The sequence below is a fragment of the Mesoplodon densirostris genome, chromosome 4 (genome assembly GCF_025265405.1).
Source record: "Mesoplodon densirostris isolate mMesDen1 chromosome 4, mMesDen1 primary haplotype, whole genome shotgun sequence".
NCBI lineage: Eukaryota > Metazoa > Chordata > Mammalia > Artiodactyla > Ziphiidae > Mesoplodon > Mesoplodon densirostris.
Window position 1 is genome coordinate 39,426,426 of NC_082664.1, and position 14,114 is coordinate 39,440,539.

The 14,114-nt window shown below is 37.0% G+C and overlaps 1 protein-coding gene and 1 non-coding gene across 3 annotated transcripts in view; one reads left to right on the forward strand and one right to left on the reverse strand.

Annotated features, from left to right (window-relative positions):
- The window catches only part of SGPP1 (sphingosine-1-phosphate phosphatase 1), a 35,841-nt gene that overhangs the window by 16,186 nt on the left and 5,541 nt on the right, over window positions 1-14,114 (forward strand). The window contains exon 2 of one of the 2 annotated variants that reach the window (XM_060098050.1): window positions 9,946-10,035. The exons of the other annotated variant lie outside the window; for it this stretch is intronic. Within the exon in view, the coding sequence (XP_059954033.1) occupies window positions 9,946-10,035 (90 nt within the window). The remainder of the gene's footprint in view (window positions 1-9,945; window positions 10,036-14,114) is intronic. 2 annotated transcript variants of the gene reach the window in all.
- LOC132489673 (small nucleolar RNA SNORA61) lies at window positions 5,579-5,704 on the reverse strand. The gene has a single exon (XR_009532064.1). It is a non-coding gene; the product is annotated as a small nucleolar RNA SNORA61 (small nucleolar RNA).

Sequence of the window (14,114 nt, forward strand, 5' to 3'; positions counted from 1 at the left end):
TCAACTAGTTTGCTAATAAATAGTATTTCCTTACTGTGGTTTGTAATATAAAAGACATTTAAAATTATAATTAAGTTCTATTGATGAGTTCTTTTGCTAAACTGTGATATAAAAGTTTGACAGTGAAACAGTAACTAAGATGACAACAAATGTGTATAGGTCAAAACAGTAGATTGAGTTGAAAATGTTTTAGTACACATTTTTATTAATATGTACATTAAATGACTATATATGGGTCAGATTTTGTTTTACCTATTTGAACCGACATATTACTCTACATTAGTCTACCAGTGTGGAAGGTACCATGAAGGAAGACATGCTATTTTGATTAATTTTTTTTTGATTATTTATTTTTGCTTTTAGTGTAGAAAATATAGTTCATATTGTGTTGTAGAATGAAGTGGCTTTTATATTTCTATGCAACTTGAGTTACTTTGTTTTAGAAAGTATATATTACTTTTAAAAGCTTAAGCTACAGAATCCTTACCTAATAATGTTTATTCTAAAACAAGTATTGGAAGTTCCCTTTCCTAGTTTACTCAACAGGATTTTCAGATTGCAGTTTATCATGGTGAATTCCAGAGATGCTCTTAGAACTAAAGTTTAACATAGCCCAGGTTTGAGGCCAGGAATTGAATGATACCATGGCTTTTGACCCCAAGCTATCTTGAATGAGATACTGTAAGACTGATGTTCTTAGTGGCTAAAGGCTTACGTTTACTTCATTCAACAAGTATTTATTGACTGTCTACTATATGCAGACACTAGACAATAATTAAAATAAATACTATTATTTTAAGTACATATAAGTATTTGTAATATATATGTACATATAGAATATACATTAAATATATCCTAATGCATAAATATATCCTGTCAAATATAAGGGTGTTTAATTTCTTTTATTAATATTTTATAGTTTTCAGTTTAATTTCTTTTATTAATGTTTTGTAGTTTTCAGTATACCGTTCTTTTATTTATCTGGCTAAATTTGTTCCTAGGTATTTTATTCTTTTGGGTGCTATTGTAAATTGAATTGTTTTCTTAATTTCCTTTTCAGATTACTCATCACTGGTGTATAGAAACAAAACTTATTTTTGTGCATTGATCCTGTACCCTGCAACTTGCTGAATTAATTTCTTAACTCTAGTAGTTTTTTGTGGATTCTTTGGGATTTTCTGTTTTTAACATCATGTCATCTGTGAATAGAGATAGTTTTACTTCCTAATTTAGATGTTTCTTATTTCTTTTCCTTGCCTAATTGCTCTGGCTAGAACTTACAATACAGTGTTAGATAGCAATGGTGAGAGGTAGACATCCTTGTCTTGTTCCTAATCTTGGCAGGCAGGGTGGGAGGGACCTTTCAGTCTTTCAACCATTGAACTTAATAGTATCTGTAGATATTTCATAAATGCCCTTTATCACGTTAAGGAAGTTCCCTTCTATTCCAAGGTTTTGAGACCTTTTATTAGGAAGGAGTGTTGGATTTTGTCAAATGCTTTTTCTGTACCAATTGAGATAATAATGTGTTGTTTTTGTTTTTGGTTTTTTTGTGTGGTACATGGGCCTCTCACTGTTGTGGCCTCTCCCATTGCAGAGCACAGGCTCCGGATGCGCAGGCTCAGCGGCCATGGCTCACGGGCCCAGCCGCTCCGTGGCATGTGGGATCTTCCCGGACTGGGGCACGAACCTGTGTCCCCTGCATCAGCAGGCAGACTGCCAACCACTGCACCACCAGGGAAGCCCGTGTTTTTGTTTTGTTTTTACTTCATTCTATTAATGTGGTGTATTACATTGATAGATTTTTCTTTGTTGAACCGCCCTTGTATTTCTGGGATAAATACCACTTGATCGTGGTGTATAATACTTTTAATGTGCTGTTGGATTTTGTTTGCTAATACTTTGTAGAAGATTTTTGCATCAGTATTCACAAGGGATATTGGCCTGTAGTTTTCTTGTGATGTCTTTGTCTGGTTTTGATATCAGGGTAATAACGGCCTCACAGAATGAGTTAAGAAGTGTTCCCTCTGCTTCTGTTTTTTGGAAGAGTTTGGGAAATACTGACATTAAATCTTCCTTAAATGTTTGGTGGAATTCACCAGTGAAGCTGTCTGGACTCAGGTTTTTCTTTGGAGGTTTTTTTTTTTTTACATCTTTATTGGAGTATAATTGCTTTACAATGGTGTGTTAGTTTCTGCTTCATAACAAAGTGAATCAGTTATACATATACATATGTTCCCATATCTCTTCCCTCTTGCGTCTCCCTCCCTCCCACCCTCCCTATCCCACCCCTCTAGGTGGTCACAAAGCACCGAGCTGATCTCCCTGTGCTATGCGGCTGCTTCCCACTAGCTATCTATTTTACGTTTGGTAGTGTATATATGTCCATGCCACTCTCTCACTTTGTCCCAGCTTACCCTTCCCCCTCCCCATATCCTCAAGTCCATTCTCTAGTACTTTGGAGGTTTTTGATTACTTATTCACTTTCTTTACTTGTTGTAAGTCTGTTTAGACTATATTTCTTCTTGAGTCAGTTTTGGTAGTTTGTGTTTTTCCAGGAATTTGTGTATTTCATCTAGGTTATCTAATTTGTTAGCATATAATTGTTCATAGTTTTCTCTTATAATCCTTTTAAAAAAAATAAATTTAATTATTTATTTTTGGCTGTGTTGGGTCTTCGTTGCTGTGTGCAGGCTTTCTCTAGTTACGGCGAGCGGGGGCTACTCTTCATTGCGGTGCGTGGCCTTCTCATTGCAGTGGCTTCTCTTGTTGTGGAGCACAGGCTCTAGGTGTGAGGGCTTCAATAGTGGTGGCACGTGTGTTCAGTAGTTGTGGCTTGCAGGCTCTAGAGCGCAAGCTCAGTAGTTGTGGCGAACGGGCTTAGTTGCTCTGCAGCATGTGGGATCTTCCTGGACCAGGGCTCGAACCTGTGTCCCCTGCACTGGCAGGCAGATTCTTAACCACTGTGCAACCAGGGAAGTCTGTCTTGTAATCCTTTTTATTTCTGTAAGATCAATAGTAATGTTTCCACTTTCATTTCTGATTTTAGTTATTTGCATCCTCTTCTTTTTTTTTTTTTTTTGTCAGCCAGGCTGTAGATTTATTAGTCTTGTTGTTCTTTTTAAAGAAATAACTTTTAGTTGTGTTGCTTCTCTTGTTTTTCTATTCTGTATTTCATTTTTCTCCACTCTTGTCATTTTATTATTTCCCTCAGTTGCTAGCTTTGCATTTAGTTTGCTCTTCTTTTTCTAGTCCTCAAGGTACAGAGTTGTGACTGATTTCTTTCTTTTTAATGTAGGGCTCCACTGTTATACACTTCCCTCTGAGTGCTGCTTTTATTGTGTTACATGATTTTTAGTATGTTGTGTTTTGTTTTTACTTGTCTCTATTTTATAACTTCCCTGTGATTTCATCTTTGGCCTATGGTTATTTAAGGGTAGTTTAATTTCGGGACCTCCCTGGTGGTCCAATGGTTAAGAATCTGTCTTCTGTTGCAGGGTACACGGGTTCGATCCCTGGTCAGGGAACTAAGATCCCACATGCCACGGGGCAGCTAAGCCTGCACCGCAACTATTGAGCCCTTCCGCTCTAGAGCCTGCGGGCCACAACTAGAGAGAAGCCCGTGGGCTGCAACTAGAGAAGCCCCCGCACCGCAAGGAAGAGCCCTTGAGTTGCAACGCATGCTGCAACTAAGACCCAACACAGCCAAACAACAATTAAAAAAAAAAAGAGTAGTTTAATTTCTACATACAGTTGATCCTCATTATTCATGGATTGCTTGTTTGTAAGTTTACCTACTCAGTAGAATTTGTCGCTCGAGAATCAGTACATTCAGACCTGTGCAGAGTGGTGAAAAATTTGAGTCACCTGGAGTACGTGTTCCCAGCCAAGGCTGAACAAGGCAATAAACTGCTTTCTTGTTTCAGCTGTTATACTGCAAACAAGAGTCCTTTTTGCAGTCTGCTCAGTACCACCTTTGTCATGTCTTTGTGCTTTTTTTTTTTTTTTTGCGGTACGCGGGGCCCTCACCGCTGTGGCTTTTCCCGCTGCAGAGCACAGGCTCCGGACGCACAGGCCCAGCAGCCATGGCTTACGGGCCCAGCTGCTCCACAGCATGTGGGATCTTCCTGGACCGGGGCACGAACCCGTGTCCCCTGCATCGGCAGGTGGACTCTCAACCACTGCGCCATCAGGGAAGCCCTCTTTGTGCTTTTTTTTTTTTTTTTTTTTGATGGCTTTGCTGTTTAAAATGGTCCCCAAGCTGCAGTGCTGTTTAGTGTTCCTACATACAAGAAGGCTGTGATATGCTTTACAAAGGAAATATATGTGTGTGAGGTAAGATTCATTCAGGCACCAGTTATAGTTCTTTTGACCATGAGTTCAATATTAATGCATCAACAATATAGTATATCCAGAAAAGGGAAGAGGAAATTCACTGATGTGTATGTAAGGCCACTCTGGAAATGCTGAAGTAGTATCTGTAGTGTCTGATGAAGCTGTGGAAAAGATGGAAAAGTGGCTGACTTTGTGGATTCATGAGATGATAACCAATTTAAAAAAAGCATAGTGGACAGCATCGTTATGAAGCTGAAAGCCAATGAAATCATGTTACCCAGAGTAAGGAAAATATTAAATTCTTCTCTTGTACTAACTGGCCTGCACATTTCAAAAGACTATACAGCATGAAAAATGTTAAACTTGCAATAATCCTGAGTCAAGATCAAGAGGCTGTGGGAGAATGTTTAGGTTGTCTGCTAAGTGTTATTTAGGAAAAAGGCTATGTTGAAAAGCAGGTTTTCAATGCTGATGAGACTGGCTTGTAGAACTATTTCTCCAATTCTGTCAATGTTTGCTTCAGTTATTTTTGGGCTTTGTTTGATGCAAATGTGTTTACAATCATTATATCTTCTTAATGAATTGATCCTTTTATCAATACATATTGTCCTTTGTCTTTGGTAACAATTTTTGACCTGAAGTCTCTTTTATCTGATTTTAGTAGTGCCACATAGCTCTCTCTTTTGGTTACTATTTGCATGAAATATGTTTTTCCATTTGTTCACATTCAACCTATTTGTGTCTTTGGATCCAAAGTGAGTCTCTTTAGGCAGCATATAGTTGGATCGTGTTTTCTTATCCATTCTACCAATCTCTGCCTTTCATTGGAGAGTTTAAACCATTTCCATCTAAAGTAATTACTGATAAGGAATGACTTTTTTTTTTTTTTTTTTTTTTTGCGGTATGCGGGCCTCTCACTGCTGTGGCCTCCCCCGTTGCGGAGCACAGGCTCCGGACGCGCAGGCTCCGGACGCGCAGGCTCAGCGGCCATGGCCCACGGGCCCAGCCGCTCCGCGGCATATGGGATCCTCCCAGACCGGGGCACGAACCCGCATCCCCTGCATCGGCAGGCGGACTCTCAACCACTTGCGCCACCAGGGAGGCCCTAAGGAATGACTTTTGACATTTTGCTATTTGTTTTCTGTGGGTCTTATGCATTTTTTACTTCTAATTTCCTACATTACTGTTTTCTTTTGTGTTTGAGTTTTTTATAGCGTACCTTTTTTTTTTTTTTTTTTTTTCACCTTGTTTTAAACGAGCCCACATGCTATATAGCAGACACTATGAGCACAGCTTCAGGACTACTATTCCTCCTTTTATGACCACCGAGACCAGGGTTCATATCCAATGGGAAAGGGAACTGGAGGGTTATAGCGTACCATTTTTATTTCCTTCTTATTTCCTTTTGTGTATATTTTTTAGATACTTTGTGGTTACCATGGAGATTACAATTAATAACTAGATATATTTTGAAGGTATAACTGACACTTTTAATGGATTGGATGATGGGTATGAATGAGGAAGTCAAGGTTAACAACAAGGTATTTGGCCTGAGGAATGGAACAGTGGAGAAGTCATTTATTAGGAAGGAGATAACCATAGGAATTTAAGCTGGTCAGATGTGGAGATGGCAGAGAAATCAGGAGTTCAGATTTAGTCATGTTACATTTGAGATGCCTGTTAGACATTGATCACATAGGCAGTTGGATATAAAAGTCTGAGATTCAGGAGACATGTCCTGGCTAGAGATGGAAATTTGAGTCATGAACATAAGGATTGTATATAAATCCTTGGGACTGGATGAGATCACTAAGGGAGTGAGTGTAGATTGGGAAATGGGCACACTAATACTAAAGAGCTGTGACTAAAGGGGGGAACTAACAAAAATGACTGAAAAGGAGTGGTCTATGTATATTTTATATATTTGTAATAGATTCTGTCATTTCTTAGGAAAGGATAATTCCACATCTGTTTTCTTTCCAGCAATATCTAAATGAGGACAGTGGTCCTAAATATTAGTGGTCCTAAATTTTAGAGACAGTTTAACATAAAATAAAAAGGTAGTTATAATTTGGATATTCTTAAATATAAAATAAGTGTGCCAGATGAATTGGTTATTATGCATAATCTTCCTCCCCCAACATGGTCCCACTTTAGGAATATTACTTTATCTAGTTTTTCTAGGTGGTTTTACTTTTTATAGTCATTAAGATCTGTGATCTTTTTTATCTGCTTAAAAGATTGCTTGATAAAATACTTCTTTGCTTTGATACTGTAATTATACTGAATTCTGTTCTGTGGGGAGCGAATGTGAAAGTTATGTAGTCAGAACTGAATCAGGTCTTCCCCCAAATGTGTTTGTTTCCACAAAAAAAATCTAGGGAAAATATTGTGAAGGTAGAGACTAATGGCTTAAAAAAATCAACCGTCAATGAAAAAAAAAGTGACTTGATCTTTTCCCAAGTAGTCATCTTACCCCAGTGAGATCTAAAGGTGCTCTGGAATAGGGGAAAAGCCTCCGCATGTAGCTTGTTCACATTCCTAACTCTCCCATTTAAACACCTTGGAGTTAGTAAACCTGAATAAAGGTGGATTAAGTTAAGTTAAATTCAGTTAACTTAAAATGCTTCTTTTTGCCTACCTTCAGTCCTAGCTTTTGAGACTTAATAAATGAATTTTTCTTCTATCTATTGTGTAAGAGAATTCCCACCAATAACTTTGTACTTTTTAACTTCCTTATGGGGTCTAAGTGAAAAAAGAGAAAGAAGAAAGACGCATAGGAGACTTTTTTGGTGGTGGTGGTAGTTTTTACTTCTTTGCCTCTCCCTTGCTATTAACAGTTTAAAAAAAATTAACAGAAAAATTGAAAAAACCTGAGTGCCTGCTACAGAGACAAAAGCCACTGTTATCATCTCTCACCTAGATTGTAACAGCAGCCTCCTAACTGGTCTTCCTGCTTCCACCCTTGCTCCCTTATTGTCTAATCCCATGACACTGCTCTGCTCAAAACCCTGCAATGGCTCCCCATTTGATTCCCCCCAAAATCAGATTTCTTATGGAGGGCTCTTAGGCTCTGGTTGCCATGACGTCTCTCACCTCTCCTCCTACCTGCTCTCTCTGTTCCAGCCACACTAGCTTCCTTGCCAGTCGCATTTCCTCATTAAAGACTTTGCTCTACCTGATCCCACTGCCTCATATATGTTCTTTCCTCAGATACCTGGTTGACTAATTCTCTCACTTCCATCCAGTCTTGGCTTAAATCTCAGCTTGTCAATATAAAGCCTACACTGACTATCTTTTAATACTTTAACCTGCCCCACTCACATTCCCATACTCCTCATCCTATTTCTGTTACAGTTTTAATTATGATAGGCGTGGTTATGCTGTGGTAATGATTAACCCTGAAAACAGCTTAACAACAAAAGCTTATTTCTCATTTGTGTTTCATATCCATTATGGGTTAGCAAACAACTCTGTTCCACTTAGAACCTCAGGGACCCAGGCTGATAGAAGTTTGCCCATCTTGTGATGCATCTCAACATGCAGCTTCCAGCATCACATCTATAGGGAAGAGAGAGTTCATAGAATGATTGAAAGGGGCAGAAGCCACCTTTTTCCCAGTTCATTGTCAGAACCAGTCACATGGCCCCAATCTAACTGCAAAAGGAGCACAAGGAATATTTGGTGAACATTACTGTTTCAACACCTGTTCTCTTTTTATTTCTCCATAGTACTTATCATGTTTTATTGTATAAGTTGTATATGTTATATAAAATGTCATTTATATATTTACATATTGTATAATTTGCATATTTTGTGTTTATTATTTAGTGCCTTTCCTCAGCAAGAATTTAAAACTTATTCTCCTAGAAAACCTCACTACTTACAGCTTCTTGGACACAAGCATTTCTTCATTTGCTCCTGCTGTTTGTAATGTCCTCTATCTTTTTTGCCCTGTGCTTCTTTTTCCTCTAAAGAGTAAATCCTACTTATCTTTTGGGACAATTTGAATCTTAATCTGGGAGACTCAACTAACATCCTTAAACTAAGTTAAAGGCCCATCCCTTAGACTCCCTCTGAATTTTTATTATACTCCTATCGTAGCCCTTAACCTCCTTATAGGGTTACATGTCTGTCTGCCCCATTAACCAAGTTCCTCATGCATATGGAAGAATGTCTGAAGAAATACATGGAGCCTAGAAAAGAAACTATGAGGATCCGAATAAGGACAGTATAAGTAGGGTGAAGAGATGACAGAATCAGAAATATTTAGAAAGTAAAATCAGCAAGACTTGCTTATTGGTTGAATATGAGGGATAAGGGAGAAATCAAGGATAATTCATGCTTCTCATTTAGATTATGATACTTCCAAGTGAAATAGGGAATATGAGAGTAGGAACAAGTCTAGGTGGTAGGATGATGAGTTGGGTTTGAGGTATAGTATGTTTACCTCCATAAGGATCTCAAGATGGAGATATGTGCAGGGGTTGGCTAAATGGTTCTTAATCCAAGGACATGGATAGGTCTTCAGCATGCTAAGTAGTAGTTAAAAGATAAGAAAAGGTGAGATTGCCAATAACTACTAAGGACAGAACCCTTAGTTAAACTAACGTTTAAGGAACAATTAGAGGAATACATGCTCTTGTGCAGAAAACACAGAAAAAAATAGGTGGTCAAAGGGGAACCACGAGAGTGTGATGCTGTCGAAATCAAGGTATTTAGACTTTCAGGAAGAAATATGTGGGCCATGTTAAAAGCAGTAGAGAAGTCAAATCAAAACAACTGTGTACTAAATCTTGACCACTCTTCTTGCAACCTTACTTAACTCTTTCAACTCCACTTCTTATTGAACCACCTTGAATTCTTATTGAATTGAACTATCTTGGCTTCAATTTCATTGAGAAATTTGAAGTTATCAGGCACATGCCCATCCATCAATCATTTCCTCCTTCCCCTTAATATCAGGAGCTTCAAAGCCAAGTCTAATACCAGTGCCATTAATACTAAGAGTTGTCTACATTTTAAGTTTTTTCCCAATTTATGGCTTTCTGCTCCCAGTATCCCACCAAAATTTTTTGCAATAAGGTTGCCATTTGAAATTTTAGTGGAGGGGCAAAAATGGACAACAAATTACGTGATGCTGAATATCGAAAGGAAGATGTGGAAATGGCAAATAGCAGTCAGTCACTGATGGAAGTGAGAGGGAGATAATGCCTCCTCCCCAAGGGAGCAATGATATTCACCTGGACCAGATTCAGGCGTTATTCCAGAGGCACTTTCATTTTGGAGCTACAGTAAAAGTATGTCTCTTACCTGTTTTTCTTCTGTAGCATACCAGTGATTGAATCTTTACTGTAGAAGCAAAAATGAGCCAATTCCCACAACGAAGATTGTAGAAGCATTCCATTTGATTCATTTGTTCATTCATGTAAAAGTATTTCCTGAATGTCTGCTATGTGCCATGCTTATGGTTAGGTGCTGGGAATACAACGGAGAGTAAAAAACACATAGTTCTTGTTCTCCTGGAGTTTTGTAGTATAGTGATTTTTTATTTGCTTGTTTATATTTAACCTAATTTATTTAACTAATTTTACTTTTTTTTCCCTTTAGTATCCTCTTATATATGGACTGATTCTTATTCCCTGCTGGTGTTCTCTAGTTTGCCTAAGTAGAATTTACATGGGCATGCACTCCATTCTGGTAAGGAAAACATTGTGTTCATAGAGCTTTATTTTTTTCTAAAATCGACAGGCAATTGTATAATTTTTAATCATTTTCAAACTTACTGGAAACCTAAATGAGAAAATGTAGTTACTGTAAATCTTCTTTGTTTTGCAAAAATAGAAACAGGATGCTTTGTAAAGTTTTAATGTAGTTATCATGTATTTCATACAAACAGTTCCCACAATAACCAAGTATTATACTCAGGATAACATTTCTCCCTCCTTCCAGTTTCACTTTTCTTTTCTTTCTCATTCTCTTCTATGCCTTTCCTACCACTGAGTCAAAACCAACAATGTAAATACAGACACCAAGGAGCTCTACTTATAAGTGAGGACCCAGTGACTAGAAGCTAAATGAACTTAAACTGTCCTGGTGCCACTTGTATTTGAATATTAAACTCTAGTTTTCTTGGCTTACATCAGATATTTTATTTTGAGAATGCAATTCAGTTTCAAAAGCAGCAGCACAGAGACACTGTACTCTTTCAGCCAGCCACACCTACTCACTTCCCTTCCCCTCTATCCCATTGACATTTCCTAGTTCGGGCCTGCACCATCTCTTAACCAGATTACTGCAGCAGCTTCTTAATTAGCAGCCCCACTTCCAGTAGGACACTGATCCATACAGTGTTTAGCCTCCTGTTGTAGTTTACTGCCCAAAACGCAAGTATGATGCCATACTGAATGACTTGTGTTTCCTCAAATGCAAAGGGTGTTTCATATCTCAATACCGTTAGGAATGCCTTAACCGCCACATGGAATGCCCTTTTCCTTTTCTTTGCCTAACGGACTATCATCTCCTGTTCTTCATGACTCACAAAAAAAATTATCTCCTAAAGCGTCATTACCTTCCCCATCTTTCCTTTCTCAAGACTGGTTAGGTAGCCTTTCTCCCAGAGCATATTGAACATAATTCTGGCATAGCACTTATGCTAAATTGCTATTGCTTTTTTCTTTATCTCTCATCCCCACTAGATAATAAGCAACATGAGAAAAGTAACTCTCTATCCCTTGCATTTAGTGTGGTGTCTCTTAGGACACTCTGTGAATATATTATGTATTATCTTGTAGATAAAGGATCAGAAGAAAGGTGGAGAGATAGAAATGAATTCATGGAATCCAAAAGTTTATAATGGGTTATATAAAATTTTTCTTGTCCTTAACAAGTTCACATTTTTAGACTTTTCTGCTCATAAAAGTGTGTCATTAGCTTATTCCGTAGCTGTAGAAGTATTGGGTTTCTACTTCTTCCTCAGATTGCTTGCTTCCAGCAGCTGCCCCTTCACTAGTAAATTTCCAGAAGTCCCAAATGCTATGTTAAGAAGCAAGCTATTTGTGTTTTATTTTTTATAATTATTTATATTAATGCAAATTATGAATTGGCATATAATTATCTTTCTGACTAATCTCTACTAATTTTATAATAGACTAAGTATCACATTTTTATATCAAATCTAATATTAGTCACAAGAAAATGTTTTCCATCTCTGTGCCATGTTACAGTTATTCCCTTCCACTACCAATTAGCAATATTGCACCTAAAAAACTAACAAAAGGTTATACATCTATGAATGATAATATTATCCCTAGGTTCATTATCATCATAAAAGAGGAATAAGAATCTTAATATATTGAATATGTAATCTCAACCATGCTGTTCTTCAAAAAAAGGAAATGTATAGTGAATTGATTAAATATTCAAGCTGAGTTCAGTTCATGTTTAGATACTGGATAACATCTGTTCTTGAATCAGCTGAAGTAAAAACAATATTGATGTATTATTTTTCAAATCATGCGTCTGACAACCAAATCATGAGTCCAATAACCCTCGGTCTTTTTTTTTTGACCGCACTGTGAGGCTTGTGGGATCTTAGTTCCCAGACCAGGAATTGAACCCGGGCCCCAGCAGTGAGAACACCAAGTCCTAACCACTGGACCACCAGGGAATTCCCCAGCCCGTCTTTTAATTATTCAAAAACGATCTTGTCCCATAAAATGTCTTTATCAGTTTTATTCTGAGTAGCTACTGAATTTTATTATGTATAGCATTGCAAGTTGTTTTCCTTTTAAAAGTAAAATCACAGATGACTTGCAAGCATTGTGAATTATGTTTCTGTATTATAAGCACGATTATTCCGAATCAATAACATATTGGTTTTATCATTTGATAATTAATATATGAAATTATAGTCATAATGAATCCCCCCTTTTTACATTATGGATCTAATATATTCCCACAATTTTTACTTTTTCCTATATTTTAATGCTTCAGTAATTACCTGCATTTTGAACTATTGTCTTAATCATAATTTGTATCTTCATTGTTTATTGTGAAATTACTATGGAACTATAGGCAGAGTATGCCCTAGAAGTTGCTAATAGGTGCTTAGATGCCATACTATCTAAGCAGATGTCTTTATTAACATTAAGAAGAAAGTTCTAATAATGTAGTCTAAATAATTTATAACGAGCACTTTGTTGAGTATTTTCCATACGCTTTGTTTTTATTGTTATAACACAAAGAGCAACACTTAAGTTTATTTTTAACATTTGTTTACCTTCCTAAATAGATTTTCTTAATCCCCAGAAAAGTAGAGGAGTTACTACATCCATTTTTCCTCTATTTATGTATGTATGTATTTATGTGTTTGTTTACTTTTTTGGCTGTGCCATGCAGCATGTGGGATCTTAGTTCCCCAACCTGGATCGAACCCATTGGGAGTGCAGAGTCTTAACTTAATGGGGAAGTCCCCATTTTTCCTTTATTCATTATCAAACTTAGCTCTAAAAATTTCTTGAAACACAAGCCATTTTTAAATTACTAGATTAAGTACTTGACAAATTACTGTTTTGTTTCTACATTAGTAAAATTATGAATATGTTATAATTACATTTACCCAAAATTGTACTAAAAGTTTATTTTTCTATATGTGGAAAGTCTTTTTAGAAAGGTATTATGAGATCATGAAGTAGAATGTACCTCTCAAACCCATTTTTGTGTGTGTGTGTGTGGTACGTGGGCCTCTCACTGTTGTGGCCTCTCCCACTGCGGAGCACAGGCTCTGGACGTGCAGGCCCAGCAGCCATGGCTCACGGGCCTAGCGGCTCCGCAGCATGTGGGATCTTCCTGGACCGGGGCACAAACCTGTGTCCCCTGCATCGGCAGGTGGACTCTCAACCACTGCGCCACCAGGGAAGCCTCAAACCCATTTTTATAACAAGACATAAAAATCAAACTAACCAAACAACAGGGAAAATCCTGAAAACATGTTATAGAGAAAGATCCAGAACAGTAAACACTAAGAGTTTTAATAGTGGTTATTTCTGGGTAATAATTACTTGTTAATGTTTATCCATATTTTCTAGTTTTTCTGTACTGAACATGAATTAAATTTTAATTTTAATTAAAGATAAAAATTTCAAAATCCATCCCTAATAATGCCTTTATAATCAAGGATTGCATTCCAATAATACATTTTGTTGTTAGAAACCCTGTTGGCATCACTGACATGTTGAATTAGAAGCTGAACACCTGAAATATGTTACAGTTAAAAAAAAAACAAACCTCTAGGAGCCAGCAGAAGTCTTGAATTCTAGCCTCAGCGAATCACTAGCCTCTCTAGTTTTATTTACTGATTGGAAGAAATGAAAAGGAGACAATTTCAGATTTAATACATAAGAAATCTTTATTGAATTTATGGTATTTGATATCTTCTACCATAAATTTGATAACCATGAACATTCCATTCAAATGTGTAATTAACTTTTACAGCATATATGTTATCTATAATTAATAAGTATCTAAAATTATTTGCTAAGTTTCTTTTTGGAAAATTTCCTACTTTGAGTTCTTTATGCTACCTTTAACATCAGCTTTTCTCTATTGCATACTTTGTGCTATAATGCTTAAAACCACTTAGTTACACATTTTAATATTGTACATTAAATTGATATTACAATGATAGCCACCATGTTTATGTCCTGAATTCAATCATTCTTCCTTCTGGTTCTGTAGCATGGAAATTAAATGTGCCTTTTTATCCAGGATAATATTAT